This window comes from Rosa chinensis, chromosome 5, assembly GCF_002994745.2.
Source record: "Rosa chinensis cultivar Old Blush chromosome 5, RchiOBHm-V2, whole genome shotgun sequence".
Classification (NCBI taxonomy): Eukaryota; Viridiplantae; Streptophyta; class Magnoliopsida; order Rosales; family Rosaceae; genus Rosa; species Rosa chinensis.
This window is the reverse complement of record NC_037092.1, coordinates 18972930-18991382: the sequence shown is the minus strand read 5'-3', so window position 1 is coordinate 18991382 and position 18453 is coordinate 18972930. Positions and strand designations below refer to the sequence as shown.

The following is an 18453-nucleotide window of genomic DNA, read 5'->3' as shown; positions in this document are numbered from 1 at the left end:
TATATATTTGTTTAAGCATTAAATACAATAAAATGAGGGTTTAACAATAGTAAAACATGCAAGTTTGTTATCATTTAAACCTATTTACATCGATTTCTAATGAGGAACCGATGTCTAAAATAATACTAGACATCGGCTAAAAACCGATGTCTGCATTTTCCGGATTTTTCTCATCACCCACAAAGACATCGGTCAGGTTTTTGTTAGACATCGGTTTTTGGCCGATGTCTGGGGCCAAAATTCTAGTATTGCAGACTCGAAAGTTGCATATACTCGAGAACTTGGGAAAACAGTTTTTTAAACTCCTAGACGCAGAAGTTTGACAGTTTAAGGATTCTGCTCCAACGTTAGCATTCTGTATATATGCTAAAGAGAAAATTGTTTTAATCTGTAAAGGTCTTTTAACATTGCAAGTAAAAGTTGTAAATAAACTGGCTAATACTCATTTGAGAAAAAATTTATGCTCATTTGAGTGTCAAGCAATTACCTTCAGACTGGATCCTAGACCATTGTCATCATTCTAAACTAGAAGTGATATTCTACAACATCATCAATGGAATTGTCAGCAAGGAGAAAACCGACTGCAGTTCCAAACCACTTTTTCTAAAAACAAAGGAAAGCGACTTTTCGCACATCCCCCACAACTACATTATCAACTATTTTTTGTAAACCATTGCAGCAGCAATTGTAACTAAGTTAGCCTTAAACTATGACAACCTATTTTTTCAACACTACCAATAGAACACAAACTATTTCATCTGTAGTTGTAAAACAGACATAAATCTTTTGTTAATTTAGTTCTTGAATAATGTTGTATTAGCTCCAAAACAGCAGCAAAGCGCGGGCACAATTTCTAATAACTCTTCGTAGCTCTAGGCCTCTAGCTACTTGCACATACTAAAAAAAAAAAAAAAAATTATCGGTTCTGACTTCTCACAAAGCACTCTTAACTTTGTTTAACAAACAGCACCAAAATTTTTTGTGCTTTCCTCCAAAAAAAAAAAAACAAAGTCTGGTTAAAAATCCTATAATAATTTACAATTGTTAAAGTAAAATGACAACTAGAATTGGTCTCATCATTTCATTTCATAGTCCCTTTATATAGGGATAGAATTACAACGGAAATATCGATTACATTAATGATACTAAATGCTGATTGATCCGTAATTGCGCTGATTGATGGTAATCACTGATTCCTTAATTCCCTCTCCGTCAGTTGCTTTGACGAAGGCACACAATATGTTTTTCCTTTAACACTCCCCTTGTGCCAAGTCAAAGACGAAATGGTGCATGAGTTGTTGCCTCACTAAAAACCTTGCCAAGTAACAATAAAAACCCTGTGGGACAAAAAATACACTTTGGTCGAAGGAAAAGAGCACAACGCACCTTTTACATTTGAGGATGATATGTGTGTGTTAGACTCCCCCTAACGTCTACACCACCCCCTGATCCTTACATTAATCAAGGGAGCTTGGAAAGTCTTCACATTCCTATGCTTTTCACATGTTTCTCAAATATGGCTTTAGGCAATGATTTGGTGAACAAATCTGCTACATTCTCCTCAGATCTTACTTGATTCACTTAAATCTTGAGGAGGGCCTGTTGTTGCTGATTGTAGAAAAACTTTGGTGATATGTGTTTTGTATTATCACCCTTGATATGCCCTAGCTTCATTTGTTCGATGCAAGCTGCATTATCTTTATTAATGCAAGTAGGCTCTTCAGTGGTAGAACTCAAACCACTAGTCCCTCGAATATGTGTGATGATAGCTCTTAACCATACATACTCACAAACCGCCTCATGTAGAGTAATGATCTCTGAGTGGTTCGAGGAGGTAGCCACAAGGGTTTTCTTGGTTGATCTCCAAGATATCGTCATGTTCCCACTGGTAAATACATAACCAGTTTGGGAACGACCTTTATGTGGGTCAGAGAGATACCCAGCATCAGCAAAACCAACCAAAACGTCATTTGGCGTTTCGGTGTAGTGAATGGCGCTTTCGCCTTCAATATTTCCTTCAGGGATTGCAGTTCCATCTGTGGTCCCTCTTGTCTCTCTGTAGGGAAAGAACAGTCCCAAGTCAATGGTTCCTTTTAGGTATCGAAAAATGTTCTTGATACCATTCCAATGACGCTGCGTTGGCGCTGAGCTAAATTTAGCTAACAAGTTCACTGAGAATGCAATGTCTGGTCGAGTACATTAGGCTAAATACAATAATGCGCCTATTGCACGTAGATAGGGAATTTAAGCTCCCAACATCTCTTCATCATCTTCCTTTGGACGAAATGGATCTTTCTTTGCATCCAAGCTTCGACCGATCATGGGAGTGCTAGCAGGATGCACTTTGTCCATGTTAAATTGCCTGACTTTTGGACATACGCAGACTGGTGGATTAGTATTCCACAAACTCAGTGTTCTAGTTCAAGGCCTAGATAGAATTGAGTTTTCCTAAGATCTTTCATCTCAAATTCGGATTTCAAGTAGCTCGCGGTTTCTCTTATTTCATCAAGAGTACCTATTATGTTCATATCATCGACATATACAGCTACAATTGCAAATCCGGAACTTGTTTTCTTTATGAATACGCAGGGGCATACTTCATCGTTCTTATATCCCTTTCCAATCAAGTAGTCACTTAGACGGGCATACCACATCCACCCGGATTGTTTCAATCCATAAAGTGAGCGTTTCAACCTACTTGCAAACGCACTCCATGGTTTAGAGTCACTTGACTTGGGTAATGTAAGGCCATCAGGCACTTTCATATATATCTCTGAATCTAGATCCCCATAGAGATATGCAGTAACCACATCCATAAGCTGCATTTCCAGTCCTTCGGAAACTACTACGCTAACTAAGTAGCGGAACGTTATAACGTCCATTACAGGAGAGTATGTCTCCTTGTAGTCAATTCCAGGGCGTTGTGAGAAACCTTGCGCCACAAGGCGAGTCTTGTACCTTAGGACTTCATTCTTCTCACTACGCTTTCTGACAAAGACCCATTTATGTCCTACAGGCTTTACACTTGGTGAGGTTAGCACTACTGGACCAAATACCTGTCTCTTTGTCAGAGAATTTAATTCTACCTGGATTGTTTCTTTCCATTTAGGCCAATCTGCTCTTTGTTGACATTTTGCAACAGAGTGTAGTTCGATATCATCGTGCTCTATGATTCCTTGAGCAACAGTATATATCATCAATGTGTATGGAAGATCTTTCTATCAACTGATACGCACTCTCATAATCCTTTGAGATTTCTTTGTTCTCTGGAATCATTTTAAACATCGGAGCGTCCTCCAGTATTGATTTATGGACATAACTATAATCAGAAACAATCTCATGAGAGGGATTCTATACATTGATGATTGGTTTGTGCCTTACTCACCCTCTTCTTCCTTGGGTGAGTGTCAATCGAACCAAGTGGCCTCCCCCTTTTCCCTTCGGGAGCCACGGCCTCAACCACACCTCCACTAAGTGTGGTTGTAGTGCCTCTATCTGCAGCACCGTGCCCCTTGTTGGGGACTTCTAACCTTGCAGGCACATTTGCAGCTGGTATATGTGATCTCGTCACTTTTGCGATATCAGTAAACGCATCCGACATCGAATCTGCTACGTTCTGAAGATCGATTATTCTTTTCACTTCACTTTCACATTGTGAAGTGCGGGGATCAAAATGAGACAGAGTGGGGACAAACCACGACAATTCCTGTCGTTCCCTTGGAAAATCCTTTTTCTATCTCCCCCTAACGACGGGAAGACTGTCTCATCAAAGTGACAATCCGCAAATCTAGCGGTAGAGAGATCGCCTGTCAAGGGTTCCAACTAGCAGATAATTGTTGGGGATTCGTATCCAACATAAATACTTAATCGTCTCTGAGGACCCATTTTGATGTGCTGTGGGGGCGCAATAGGCACATATACTGCGCAACCAAATATGCGTAAGTGTGAAATGTCAGGCTCATATCCAGTTACCAACTGGTACGTAGAAAATGGTTGGCTAGTAGTGGGTCTGAAACGAATAAGTAAAGCTGCATGCAATATTGCATAACCCCATGCAGATATAGGCAGGTTGGTGCGCATAACCAATGCCCTAGCCACCATCTGTAGCCTTTTGATGGTGGCTTCTGCGAGACCATTTTGTGTATGTACATGGGGTACATGATGCTCTACATCGATCCCAATAGATATGCAATAATCATCAAATGCTTTTGATGTAAACTCTCCAGCATTATCAAGCCTTATAGACTTGATAGGGTGATCAGGGTGGTGAGCCCTTAAGCGTATAATTTGTGCTAGGAGTTTTGCAAATGTGGCATTTCTTGTGGACAATAAAACGACATGTGACCAGATTGTCGAAGAATCCACCAGAACCATAAAGTACTTCAATGGTCCGCATTCTGGATGGATAGGTCCATAGATATCTCCTTATATCCTTCGTAAGAATGGAATGTTTTGTTTTGTATCTTTAGCATAGGAAGGTCTCGATCCTGTTTTTGCTAAAGAGCAGGCTTTGCAAAACGAGTGATGTGCCTTTGAAATAGTCAATGAGGCATAATGGGAGGGAGGTAGTGCTTCTGGTACTTCAGAAGGCAATGGCTGCATTTGAGCAGTACTAGGACCGACACCTTGCAGTGTGGCGGACTTTTCTCCCATTTTATTTTTCACTCGAAAGAAGGGATGTCCATATGAGTTCTTTAAAATACGGATCATCATGTCATGACCGGGATGCCTTAGGCGGTCATGCCAAAGCCTGTATGAGTCAGTGTCCCACATTTCATTGTTGGTGACAGTATAGGATTCAATGATCCGAATCATAGTGAGGTACAGTCCACTAGATTGACTCATAAGTTTCTCTAAAATGCGTTTCCTTCCACATTCATTAGAGTTAATATCAAGATATTCAGTTCCATTCTCACAGTGTGTTTCTACTGGATAACCGTTGGCACAAATAGCTTTGAAACTTAACAAGGTTCGATTATCTCTGGGTGCATATAGAGCGTCTGTGACTTGAAATGTTGTGCCATTAGGCAGCAAAAATTTGGTAGTTTCTCGCCCTTTTATTACTTGTGATGATCCAATCATCGTAGTCACAGAGGAATTATAGGCTATTAATTCAATGAATAATTGCCTATTTCTTAATATTGTGTGGGTAGTCCCACTATCAATTAAGCAATCAAGTTCTCCTCCATTCATTCCTACAAATAAATGGGAGGTATTTAGAAAATATAACTCATATTCTTTAGAGTATTTCTATTTGTGTAGAATGTTATTCTTTTTATTCTAATAATTTTTCTCTAGATGTATTGCTTTACATCTTTATAGTGCTATGTCGAACCATGTAAATATGTGTAGTAAATAAATTTGAATAAATTCAGTACTTCAGAATAAAATTCAAAATTTATTAATAAGCCAACGATAATCAAATCAAGGTCTTTGTTCAGAAATCTAATTCATCAAACCATTCTTTAAGACCAAATAATAGTCTAATTAAAAATGAGGCATTATGCCTTCAAATCTGTCTTTGGAAAATAAATAGATAAAGCAGATCGGTCAAAATCTAGTCCATCCATTGACTGACCAAGTCCCTTTTTTCCATTGAAGTCTGCAATTGTAAGGTTGACGTCTAGGTCATGACCTCCTTCTTCCATATAGTGAGCCTCTTGTTCTTTAGACTCTCTATACCTCTTGTAATTGGCTACTACTCTGTTGTTTGCTTGGCAGTTCTTGTACCAATGCCCAATGAATCCACACCTATAGCATGGTTCATTGTCAACTCTTTCCTTTTGCATCTTGTTTCCACGATCCCCATGTCCCTTTCCACGTGGTGCATTGTTGCCACGTGGGTAGGGATCATCACGTCTAAACCCCCTCGCATTGGAGTTCTTTCCACCTTTCATTTTTCCATAATTAGCCTTGGGAATTTTCTTTATCCCAGTGGGCTTGGCATTGTTGTTCAAGAGAACCTCATTATGTCTTTCAGCTACTTGCAGTAGGCTTATTAACTTATTGAAGGTTGTGATTCTTTTGTTGTCATACTCTAACTTATACTGGTTCGCTAGTATAAATGCTGAAGTAGGAAAGGTGGTAAGAGTCTTGTAGATCATATCATCTTCTGTGATTTCCCTTCCACAGAAATTGAGACGTGCCTTTAAGCTCAACATGTCCTTGTTGAAGTCATTGACCTTTTTATAGTCAAGCAAGCGGATTCCAGTCCACTGAACGGCCAGTTCTGGGAGCAAAGTATCGTGAATGTTCCCAAAACGTCCCTTAAGGGCATCCCACAGTTCTTTGGGTGTCTTCAACTGAAGGTACTCCCAGCGTAGGCTAGGATCAATATGTCGCCTCAGAAACATTAAGGCATTTGCTTTCACCTTATTAGATAGTTCATCATCTTTGGGGTCGGTAATGGTGGTAGTGTAATCTTTTGCCACAAAGGCAATTTCCATATCGGAAACCCAACGATGGTACTCAAGTCCTTCTGAGTCCAAGATGTCAAATTCAGGTTGAGTTGAATCAGTCATCTACATAAACAAGAGAGAAGATATAAATTACGCAGTCATAAAGACATCCACGTAAATTATTTTCCAAAAATGTGAATTAGATTTCAAGACCAAGATTCGTAATGGTCACATTGTTTTTCGATGCTATGTGAAAATATTTTATCACAGTAAGTGTGTGTGTGTGTGTGTGTGTGTATAATGCGCATGAATTTTCATTATCATGGCAAAGCAGATTGTATATGGTGCATGCTAAAAATAAGCATAGCACATTTAAACATAGCATATATAAAAATAAATTTCATGGCATGCTCAAATTTCACACATATACAACAAATTATATACTACACATAATAAGAGCAATAATATATCATGCATAAAATAAAATATAAACAATAGCATAATACAAAGCATGCGTAGACATAATTTATATAAGCGTAAATAAAATAAAAACATGCTCAAAATTTCATAATAAAAACATAAGCAATAAAATATAAAGCATGCTTAAATTTCTACGAATAATAAAACATATATAAAATAACAAGGCATGTTTAAAAATCAATATTATCTAACTAAACATGCTCATTAGCAAATTATAATAAACGGATTAACAATAAAGTATAAAGCATGCTTAAAAAAAAAATAGAAAACATAAAATTCACATGCTTGGTTAAAATTATAAATTAAAATAAAGAAAACATACTTGATTTCTAGAAAACAAAACGATCCTAGCACGTGCGTGTTGATGCAGGCGTGTGTAGCGATGTTTTTAGGCTTGAGAAAAATTGGGCTGCTTTCTCTTTTTTCGGCAGTGGGCCACAATGCCTTTTTTTTTCTTTTCTTTTCTTCTCTTTTTTTTTTGTTGTTTTTTTTTCTCTGGGCCGGGTTTTCTTTTTGGGCCGGTCCTATTCTTTGGGCCGGGCACCCTTTTTTTCTCTTCTTCGTCTCTCTCTTTTTTTTCTTCTTCTTCCTCTGGTTCTCTCTTCTTCCTCTAGTTCTCTGTTCCTTCTTCCTCTGGGCGTGCGTGCGATTCGGCAAGAAGAGCGAGTGGGCTCGGGCAGTGCGCTGCAGGTGAGAGGAGGGCGCCGTGCGTTGCAGGTGGGAGACCGGAGCCGTACGCTACTGGTGAGAGGCCGGAGCAGTGTGCTGCAGGTGGGAGGCCGGACTCAAGTCTTGGGGCGGAGGCAGGGTGTGCAGCGCTGAACAGAGGCTGGAGGCGGTCTGGGTGGAGGGTGAGATCTGAAGATGAAAGCCGGTGAAGGGGAGAGGACGGGTGAAGGATAGAGGACTGGTGAAGGCTAGCGGCGGGGCTCGAGCCCAGTCTGTTGCAAGGGCGAGGTGCAGAGGCTGGAGGGCGCTGGGATCTGGGCTGGAGAGACCGTGGAGCTGGCGACCAGGCAGAGGCCGGCTGTGGGGCTTAGTGTTGCTACGCGGGCTGGGATGCAGGCTACTGCTGCAAGCAGCTGTCGGATCGAGGAGAAATTTTTTTTTTTTTTGTTGACGGCGGCAAAAAAGAAGAAAATATTTTTTTCTTCTAGGGTTTTGGTTTTTTTTCTTGGCTATTTGCTCTAAGCGTGCTGATAACGTGTTAAAGTAGAATGACAACTAGAATTGGTCTCATCATTTCATTTCATAGTCCCTTTATATAGGGATAGAATTACAACGGAAATATCGATTACATTAATGATACTAAATGCTGATTGATCCGTAATTGCGCTGATTGATGTTAATCACTGATTCCTTGATTTCCTCTCCGTCAGTTGCTTTGACGAAGGCACACAATATGTTTTTCCTTTAACAACAATTTGAAATTACTGTGCTGCAATATAAGTTTAGGAAATGTGAAAATAACACATAACTAATTCTAACCTAACTATCTACAAGTTTTAGAGAAGCAAAAACTGGAAAGCACCAATTTTCTTCGCTAGAAAGCAAAAAAGCGGAGGTTTTAATGTTGCTCTTAGCTTAGTGCCTTTTTTATTTTCCTTTTGGGAGGAGCTCGTTTGGTTTGTTCTATCTGAGGACTCCGTCTCTCTCAAAGCCTCTGAAATTTCCTTGCGGCGTTGCCTTTTGGGTTTGGCCTTGATTTCGTGGCTGGATTCTGAGATTTTTATATTTGGGCCTGGGTGTAAGAGATAGTCTAATGGCCCAATTACTATCTAAACGACGTTGTTTCATCTATGGAATCACGTCTCTCAACTTAGTAAATTCTCTCTTTGGGAGACGTAATTTTTTTTTTTTTTTTATCGCAATCACACGGTATCCTCAAAGCGTTTCTAGGCTCAGAGACTAATCCGGACCAAGGGATCATGTCAAAATGGTTCATTTCCTCTAGCCACTAAGAATAGATTGAGATTTAAACTCCAATCAACGTCTGTGGGATTCGATCCCTAGTGTGGGGGTGGAACAACTGGAGACTCTTACCAACCTGATTACCTATGTTGGTTTGGTAGAAAATGTAATTGAACAGCATACTACTTTGCGCATGGAGTGAGACAATAATAACAACGCATTAGAGTAATCATATTTAATTCTAGAGGTGTTAATTTAGCACGGTTACACCTCATTTTTGTCATGGAATCAAAATCAAGAACAGAAAACTTATTCTTGAGCGGTTAAACAAAATTTTTTTGAATAATTTTTGAAAGAGTTTCATAGTATGTCACACTGATTATGTTATAACATTACCATTATTGACCATTAGAATCCAAACGACTATAATCAACTCAATATCAGGAGTACACATAAATATTAGAATCCAAACGATTATAAATTATTCAGCCATAAATATCGTCAATAACATACATAACATACGTGATTACATTTTGTAAAGAGAAGAAAATAGAACCATCTTATGCTTTTTGACAGAAAATCAAACTTCGAATCTCATAACCACCTATATTCTCAAGGGGAAAGGGTGTAACTTTAACGCCCCTCAAAACCAGAATTGGAGATAGCATTTATAGATGAAACCGTTTCCGATCCGCTTCCACTTATTGCATCTGTGATCACACTTCTTTCTGTACAGAATGCTGGTTTTGTAGGAACTGGTAAAGACATGCTTTCATTGGTCAGCATAGGTATCACATCTAACATCGTGGGTCGACTAGCTGCATTTTCCTCCACGCATAGCAGACCAACATGGATGCACCTCAACAATTGATCTTTATCACATGAATCGCCAAGTGTCGGATCCATTAATCCTAGTCCTGCACCTGCTTTCCATAACGCCCATGCCTGAAACAATATCACATTCATTTAGAATTTTTGAATCACTAAACCCGGCAACCCCTACAAGAAAAACAAAGATTTGTTGACACTTTGACATACATAGTCAACTAAGTTGAAGGCGCGATCATCATTGTGGAAGCTGTTGTTTCTCCTACCACTTAGGATTTCAAGCATTAACACTCCGAAACTATAGACATCCGATTTTGTGGAAAAATTTCCCCCCATAACATACTCGGGGGACATATAACCACTGCACCAAATGGAGATGAAAAATTCATTAGTGCAACTACATTCACAAATGCATGCTTAACAACCAAAAGCAAAATATCAGAACTGCATGTTTGCTTACCGTGTCCCAACAATCTTCATAGTATTTGCTTCTTGTTCATCATTCATGAAAATCCTTGCCATTCCAAAGTCAGAAATTTTGGGATTCATCCTTTCATCAAGCAGAACATTACTTGCCTTCAAATCTCTATGAATTACTCTCATTCTGGAATATTTGTGCAAGTAAACCAAACCTTGAGCAATTCCTTCAATTATGTTGAAACGTTTGTTCCAATCTAGCTGCTGGCATCTAGTTGAATCTGTACAATTGGTACAATCGGATCAAATCTAATGACAAATACATATGTACATTCCTATAACAAATAATATATGGAATTAAGCAAGTAGTTAGATTAAAGTAACAACCAAATAAAAAGTGGGCCAAGCTTTTGTTTGTCATGTACTCATATATCAACATCCTCTCTTCACCATGAATGCAAAATCCGAAGAGCTTAACAAGGTTTGTATGTTGGAGTTCATGTATAAGTATCAACTCATTCTTAAACTCCGATATTCCCTGCCCTGAACGTTTTGAAAGCCTCTTCACTGCCACTTCTTGTCCGGTGACCAATTTCCCCTGAATAATACGTCACCCAATTATATTTTATATATTCTCAGTAGTGCACAAGAAAAAAACTAATAATGTACTATATAAGATTCACTTGCATTATTCAAAGCCTCACCTTATAAACAGGTCCAAAACCGCCTTCTCCTAGCTTATTTTCATCAGAGAAGTTGCAGGTGGCGGCTATGATAGAAGGATACTTAAATACCCTTAAATCATGTCCCCCCTTTCCATCATTTTGAAGTCCACTAGCATTAGTAGGTATATTAGAATTTATCATGTTCAGCATATCCTGGACATTTCTTTGGTTCTCACCTATTAAGATTAATTAAGATAATTTATCATTTCAATTTGCAAAAGCATTGTCAAAATGTGAAGTTCTTTATAACAGGTGTACAAAGCAAATGTTTAAAGAAACTATATACCTGCAAGTTTTCTTCTTCGTAGTACGTAGCACATGCTAGAAAACACCATTGCCAGAAGAACAGCGACAAGTGCAATACCAATCCATATCCACTTATGCGATGCATCTACATAGAGTAACTATTATGCATCATTATGCTTTGTGGTTAAGTAGACTTACCATCATTTCTGGGAGATAGCTTTGTAGTGTTTATTAGTCTGGGTACAATTTAGTTTTGACAAACATGCTCAATATAAAAAAGGTAAGGATGTGTATACGTACCACTGCTGTCGACTGACTTTGTTGTTAAAACATATACAACATTTGAATTATAACTTATGCTGTCTGCAATGAATTTCAAGTTTCCAGTCCAATACCGACATCCAGTCTGATTAGGAAACAGAAAGAGGAATCCAATACAGTTACAATCTGCCCAACAAGCAGCCTTACAGTCGCTAATACTGAGACTTGTATTTGAATCACTTGTTGATGTTGCAGTAGTGCCGCTAGCACCTGTTGGATTAAAGTAACCATTTTGTTGCTCAAATACAGCACTAGAACGCCGACACTTTGGCTGGTCCCAAATCTGGCATCCACCTTCAGTGTTATACCCATAACAGGAATCTGCTTTTGCAATATCAATTGATTCATCAAAGTCTTTTAGTCGCCCTATTGTGGTTAGCAGCCACTCTGATACAGCATTTTCATCTAAAGTAGCGTAACTGAAATATTCTTCATTCTTCTTTGAAACAATGCTAAACTTATACCTCTTCTCCTTAATATTTTCAAAACTCCCATCTCGAAACACTCCACTACTCCAATACACCACCCCACGCCGCTTAATTTTCAAGTCGTGTCCATCAGGGTCCCATTCAAGAGTGAAAGGTCCTGGTACCGCACTTCTCTCAGTAAACCAGCACGACAGTGACCAATTGCGGCCACTACTACGGTTGACCCCTAATTTCATACCTGGCAGAAGCACATCTCCAGGATAATCAAAACTCTGCCACAAAACCCTCTTCGCCGATCCATCAGAGCTCACTTCTTGCAGCACAAAATTCCCATCATCCATAAGAGTAGCCACAGCATCACCACTGATAGTCTCCGAATCAGCAGAGTAAAGCACCAGGGCATCCCCATCTCTGTGAGTAACCTTCAATGTGTTGTTCCTGTCCAATGTAAGAGCTCCAGAAGGGTACAAAATGGATGCTTCTCTATTCGCAACCCACGCATAGTTATGACTCCCATTCCACGTTATAACTAAGTAGCTATGGTTTGGATCAAGCTCATGAGCACGAAAATTCATAGTGAACTTCCCATTTGCAGAAACTAACAAGCTTGAAGAATTTAGACTTTCACCTGGTTTCAGAGTGTCTGTTACACCATTACAAGCAGCACTCCACAAGCTCCCCATAAACACCAAGCAAATCAAATCGACACCGCCAGCCATAAATGATTAGTCACCACAACCCCAAAGTACTCCTCCGAAATCCAAATGACAAAATCAATGCAGAAATTCTTTTTGCTGCGCTGTACAGATCCGTTTTTTGTGCTGCAATTATTGAAAACAACTCAACATTCAAAACCAATATTGTCTGCCTAAAAAGTAAATGGTCAACAGCAGCCAGCGGTCAAAAGCATCACAGAAATTAAGTTTTTTACTTTATTTATTCATCCAAATCCCATGAATGTAAAGGTAACTGTTAATGGTTATCACAGCAAACTTCAAACCACTAGTAAACTGCCTGGAAGGTGCTCGTCATAATGCCTCGGACAAGAAGTGAGCTTTTTTCCAACTTAAATTTCGAGGTAAAGAGAATGAGACTGCGAATGGGGGGTGGCTTTGATATAGAGGAGGGTAATCTAGGAGTTGAAAACAAGTGGGCTCTGCCGGGTTGTAGTGCTGGAATTTTCTTGGCAATGTCAAAGCAAACAATGTAAGGATGTTCCTGTACCTCCATGTGTATGATTACAAATGCATTTAGAGGTAGTAATTGTTTTGGAAAAAGTTTCTAGAAGCAGGAATCTTTGTTGACAGAGACTGAAATCTTGTTACAATATTCTTGGATTATGCAATCCACTTAGAAAGTAATGTGTAGTTATAGACTTGGATGTGTTGACATGATGTTAGTGCAATGTTTATTTTGATTGGCATTTCCTAAGCGCAACAACCAAGAGTCATGTTTCTTGTAATAGCTTTCTACTCTTAGATCCTTGAAAGAATGGAAAGCTTCAAGCTTCAGGCACAACTCTCATCAATCAGGTATGTCTTGCATACATGTGCATGCTTGTAAAGTGGTTAGGACTGAACTTGCCTTTGAATCCTATTATAGGATGCGAAAATCTTTTCAATCCTAATGTACTGATATGAGAATTTTTGGAAGGTTTTATCCAAAGCATTCAAACTTTCTTCATTTGGTTTATGGGCTTTTCCTTTTAAACGTCTGATTTTAATCCATGGATAAAAACCTCTTTTGAAAAGCCTTTCGGTAGCAGAAACCCTAGGAGACCCTAGTTGATTCATATCTTATATATATGTGTTTTTCACGTTGTTAAGTGTGTGCACCAGAACAGAAAAAACAAATTACTGCTACATTTATAAAGAGCTTTCTGATCTTTCATCCTCAGAAAGTATTGAGCCAAAATTGTTGTTGAGAATTCTTCATGAGCTGTTCCTTGTTTAGCTCTTGAAGGATTATCAAATCTCAAACTTTTTCTATCAAAAAGTTTTCTGGTTTTATGCTTCATGTGTGTTGGTAGTTCATGCATGATTTGTGCCTTGAGGTGATTGACAACCGAGGTGAGAGTTGTGCCATCTTAAGATTGACAAAGGAGAACAAGGTCGCTGATTTGGAAGTAGCAAAGACGAGGAGACACCGCTGCCCACTAGATTGGTTCTAGTAGATGAGTTGTGTAAGATCTTTATGTACTTCCATATTCATATAGTGGATTGTTCACCGGCATAGTGCCCGCAGTTGTTTACCTCTTTGGAGGGTCACTACAACAAAAAACCTCATTTGCGAGAAACAAATTCCTCGCTAAAAACAGACATTTCGTCGCGGAAGTACTTCCGCGAGGAAATTCTTTTCGTCTTCAATTCGTCGGAGAATGCTCGTCAAGAAAAGGTTCAGCGACGAAAAAACAATGTCCTCGTCAAACCCTTTCCGTGATGAAATCTATTTGTCTCGCTGTTATTCTATAGCGACAATTTCTTTCCTCACTCAAACCCATACTTTTTTCTTGTTAAAAAAGTTCAATGATTAGAAAATAGTCGTTAAATATATTTTCTGACATACTAGATTTCATCGCGAAATTAATTATTTCCTCGCCAATGATAACTAAAATAAAAAAATGTAAATAAATAAAATATTTAAACTACTTTTTTCTGCGACGAATTTTCATCGTTATAAGCTTTGGGTGAGGAAGCTTTTTCTCGCTGTAAACTTTTTTTAGCGAGGATATTTTGTTTCATTGTACCATGTATTCTTTCAGCGAGAAAAAGTTTTCTCGTTAAAGATACTTAACAACGAGGAATATGTTTTCCATCGACGTTGGAACTACAGTTTTTGAGATGAAAATATTTTCGTCGTTATAAATAGCTTTGGGTGACCAAGTTTTTCTTCGCTATAAATTGTTTTTAGCGAGGAAATTTTGTTTCTTCGTAAAATGTATCTTCACAATGAGAAAAGGTTTTCTCGATAAAGATACTCAACAATGAGGAATGTGTTTTTCCTCGGTGTATGGACTACAGTTTTTGGGACAAAAATATTTTCGTCGTTATAAATAGCTCTCAGGTTTTTGGTCGCTAAACCTCATTGACATGCATATATTAGTGAAAATGTTGACAGACAGCTAACACATTGAACATCGAAAATAAAATATAAATCCGCGAATAAAAAAAACAAATAGGCTTTCCAAGGCTTTTAATTTTGGTCTCCATTACACTTGAACATTTGTAATGAATAATCTTCAAAAGAACACCTAGCTAACAGAGATAGCACTAAAAGAAACCATATGTGAAGAACCCTAACTATTTGAGAGATGCTACAGTGCTGCACTTCTGAATTTTTACCACCCAGCACCACTCTGCAAATGAAAAAGATAAAGAAATATGATTTAATGTTAAGGAGAATGCAACAAAATATACTTTAAGCAACTTCATTATACAAAGAGGCAACATAAACTTCTGAAAACAAGAAGTAAAAAACAAAAAGCAAAAAACACTAGCAACAGCTAGCGATGACAAAATAGTACCCAGCTCCAACAATTACAGCTCTCAAAAGTTCCATCCTTGTCTCATAGACTCTTAACAAATACTGTATCTGTAAATTTGATAAATAAAGAGGTTCAGGGTTCAAATATAATTCACTTCATACACTATGCATATTTAGCAGATTTGAAGGTAGGCAACAGAGTTTCCACTGCTTAGGTATTGAAAAGGAGAAAAGAGACCTCCTGACATGTTAAAAAGGACACGATATGATGCTAAAGAAAGATAACAAAATAGTTAATATGAGAATAAGCATTGGACTTACCATATCTGAGGAAAATTGTCCTGCATTTCCCTTTGCACAATCTCTGTCATTCATGAAGAAGAATACCAAAGCCCAATTATCATTAGTCACTGAGAACTAACCCACCAAAATACCAAATCACCCAAACCACACCAAAATCAGAAATCCAAAAATGCAGGCACCAAATTAGAGAGTGAGAATACGAACTGACCTTGTGAAAGTTGAGACCCAACTTGAATCATGGAACTAAAATATGGAAGCACAGACCCAATTGAAACCCAGAATAACAGAGCAATTGGTGGTGCAGCCAGAGAAAAGCTTGAATCAACAACTCCTTGACCTGGACTCACAAGAAAACCAGAACAATCTTTGTTAATTTAACACTAGTATGTAACTGCTATTTTCTCTCAAACAGTATGCAATTTTAACATGGATAATAATATTGGACAAAAACATGGGGGAGATAGAAAGCTTTTTTAGGCCTCTAAAACGTTGCCCTTTCATAAAACGTATCCACAGTGCCACAACGTATTATTGAACAGAAATCTTCTAGCTGCAAACAATTTAGACCCATTCATTGCTTAGCCCATCTGATGAACTAGAAAAGGATTTGGATTCTCCGATCAAGATAACTGTTTGCAGCCTTACAATTAAGGTCACCACAATAAACTCTCAAGTAATTGATGTGATTAGATTAATACATTTTTCTGTAGCACACAACGATGAGATAGCCCAGTAACTAAAGGGGAACAACCTTGGACCATTCTATTTAATGCAACCACGGACGGTAACAATAAGAAACTATACCTCTCACGCTTCTTGTCTTCTTCTCATTCATGGCAAGTCTGTATTAAGAGGCGAAGGCATACCCATCTGTGTAACTATTGATCTTGAATAGTTGCCCTTCAATCTGTGTAACTATTGATCTTCAATTGGGGTGCATTTAATTGAAATAAAACCAAATATATAAACCACGACATCTCACATTTAGATTTAGCAAAAAATAAAAAGACCTTGATTAATCAAGCTATACAAGAATGAGATTCAGGGAGGAAGAAAGATGAATCTAATCCTACTTACAGATATGAGAGCTTCAAATATGGTAGATTCAGAAAGGGAGCCAGAGACGGAGCTTCAACAGGAGAACGCTGTCAGAGATGGAATAGTGTGAAAAAGATGGAACTCTATCTAAAGATTAGGTTTTTTATCTTCGTTTATTTTTCCTTTGGATCAGCGCCTTTTCTTTTCTCCCCGCCTTTGATCAAATTTGGGTTTTAAGTCCCGCTTCTCTAATTCTTTTTATTTTTATTTTTCTCTAATCCTCAATTATGCCGTTTATAAAAAATAAAAAAAATAGAATTAAGGTTTGGGGTTTGGGGTTTAGGGTTTAGGGTTTAGGGTATAAGGTGTCTATTCACAAAACATATAGCTTAATGATTCGAATGTTTCCTTGTATAATTTATAACTAAATACTTAAATTAAACATAATTTGCATCGTCAAGTATGTATTGCATAATATGTCCAACGTATAATCTCTCAAATTAGTGGTTACATCGTCAGAATTCTATTTTATAGTGAGTTTCATGTGTGGTCCCTAAAATTGCAAAAAGGAAGACTTCCATTATTGAACAACAATTTATCCACATACATACAATATAGGTCATGTAATGAGTTATTGTCATATTATTGTCTATGTGGAATGTAGTGATTCTTATGTAGGAGAGAAACAAAGTAGAGTGAAGCTCATGCAATTGTAGAAAACTGAAGAGTGAAAATAAGTCATTCATATTAATGTTTACAAACAAACATACCAAATTAGTATCATGAAGGACCATCGATGTTTATTAACTTGTTTAGTAACTATGAAATCATTCATACAGACACGCCTTATGATTTTAGAGAAGTTCATGATATTCAATCATAGTTTGAAAAGCAAAAATATGAATAATGCTCATATATGTGAATAATGAGTGTGAAATCAAATATATCATATAGCACGTTTCACACTTACAAAGGAAAAAAAAAACTGATTACAACAAATACGAACACCTAGCACATGTGGTTCATTATTAAACTTACTTGTAGTATAATATTATTTAAATATTTATTTATCGCAGGTCAATTTATTTCTTCATCTCAAATTTTCCTATTATTATTAGCAGGGTCCTTGAGGTGGTTCGGGTAGCGTAGTAGCAGGGTAGGTCTCTGTTCCTGTAATTAGTCAAGTACTCATATAAAATAAAATAAAAGTCTTACAAATGCAACATAAAAATTCCAGGGGAGTTGGTTAAGCAATTGGGTATTGTTGTGGCTATCTAGGGTTCGAGTCCCTTTTGTGAATTAACCAGGCCTTTTTTATATTCATTTTTTTTGCATCCTTTTTATTTAATTGAAACTAACTAACGTTTTCTATTTGAGTATTGTGTGCAAGGTAAGTTTAAAAAAAAGATATGCCCACTCTTTTCGTTTTTAATACCACAAATTTTTCCCCTGCAAAACTTAGAATGACTAAATAAATAGATCCTCGCTAAATGTATCAGGGGTGAGGAAATCATTCATCGCTTAAATGATACTGTTAGCGACGACTGCTCAAATTCGTAGTCATTAAATTTGGCAGGTCTTACTAAATTTTCTGCCAAAACTAATAACGATGAAATCATTATTTCCTCGTTAATTGTTTTTTTTTTTACGAGGAAATTGTTCCTCGTAGAACATAGACTTTTTGCGAGAAAACTATAGCTTTGTCGCCGTTAAATTTGGCGGGTCTTACACAATTTTCCGCCAAACTAATAACGACGAAATCATTATTTCCTCACTAATTGTTTCTTTTGACGTGGAAATGGTTCCTCGTAGAATATAGACTTTTTGCGAGGAAACTATAGTTTTTTCGCCATTGAATTTAGCGGGTTTTATACA

General features: G+C 37.7%; 1 protein-coding gene and 2 long non-coding RNA genes across 3 annotated transcripts; all 3 read right to left on the bottom strand.

The window, feature by feature from the left end:
* Nucleotides 1–9248: 9248 nt before the first annotated feature.
* Nucleotides 9249–12594, bottom strand: LOC112202795 (G-type lectin S-receptor-like serine/threonine-protein kinase At1g67520). The gene is made up of 7 exons (XM_024343807.2): nt 11306–12594; nt 11046–11150; nt 10739–10935; nt 10422–10632; nt 10078–10315; nt 9828–9978; nt 9249–9734 (listed from the first exon to the last, which is right to left on the bottom strand). The coding sequence occupies exons 1-7, from the start codon at nt 12471–12473 to the stop codon at nt 9423–9425; spliced, it is 2382 nt and encodes a 793-aa protein (XP_024199575.1). The 5' UTR covers nt 12474–12594; the 3' UTR covers nt 9249–9422.
* Nucleotides 12595–14957: 2363 nt separating this feature from the next.
* On the bottom strand, nt 14958–15794 carry LOC112202356. Its single transcript, XR_002937312.2, has 4 exons — nt 15749–15794; nt 15559–15601; nt 15278–15345; nt 14958–15109 (listed from the first exon to the last, which is right to left on the bottom strand). It is a non-coding gene; the product is annotated as an uncharacterized LOC112202356 (long non-coding RNA).
* Nucleotides 15795–15798: 4 nt separating this feature from the next.
* Nucleotides 15799–16683, bottom strand: LOC112202355. Its single transcript, XR_002937311.2, has 3 exons — nt 16618–16683; nt 16345–16447; nt 15799–15877 (listed from the first exon to the last, which is right to left on the bottom strand). It is a non-coding gene; the product is annotated as an uncharacterized LOC112202355 (long non-coding RNA).
* Nucleotides 16684–18453: the final 1770 nt, after the last annotated feature.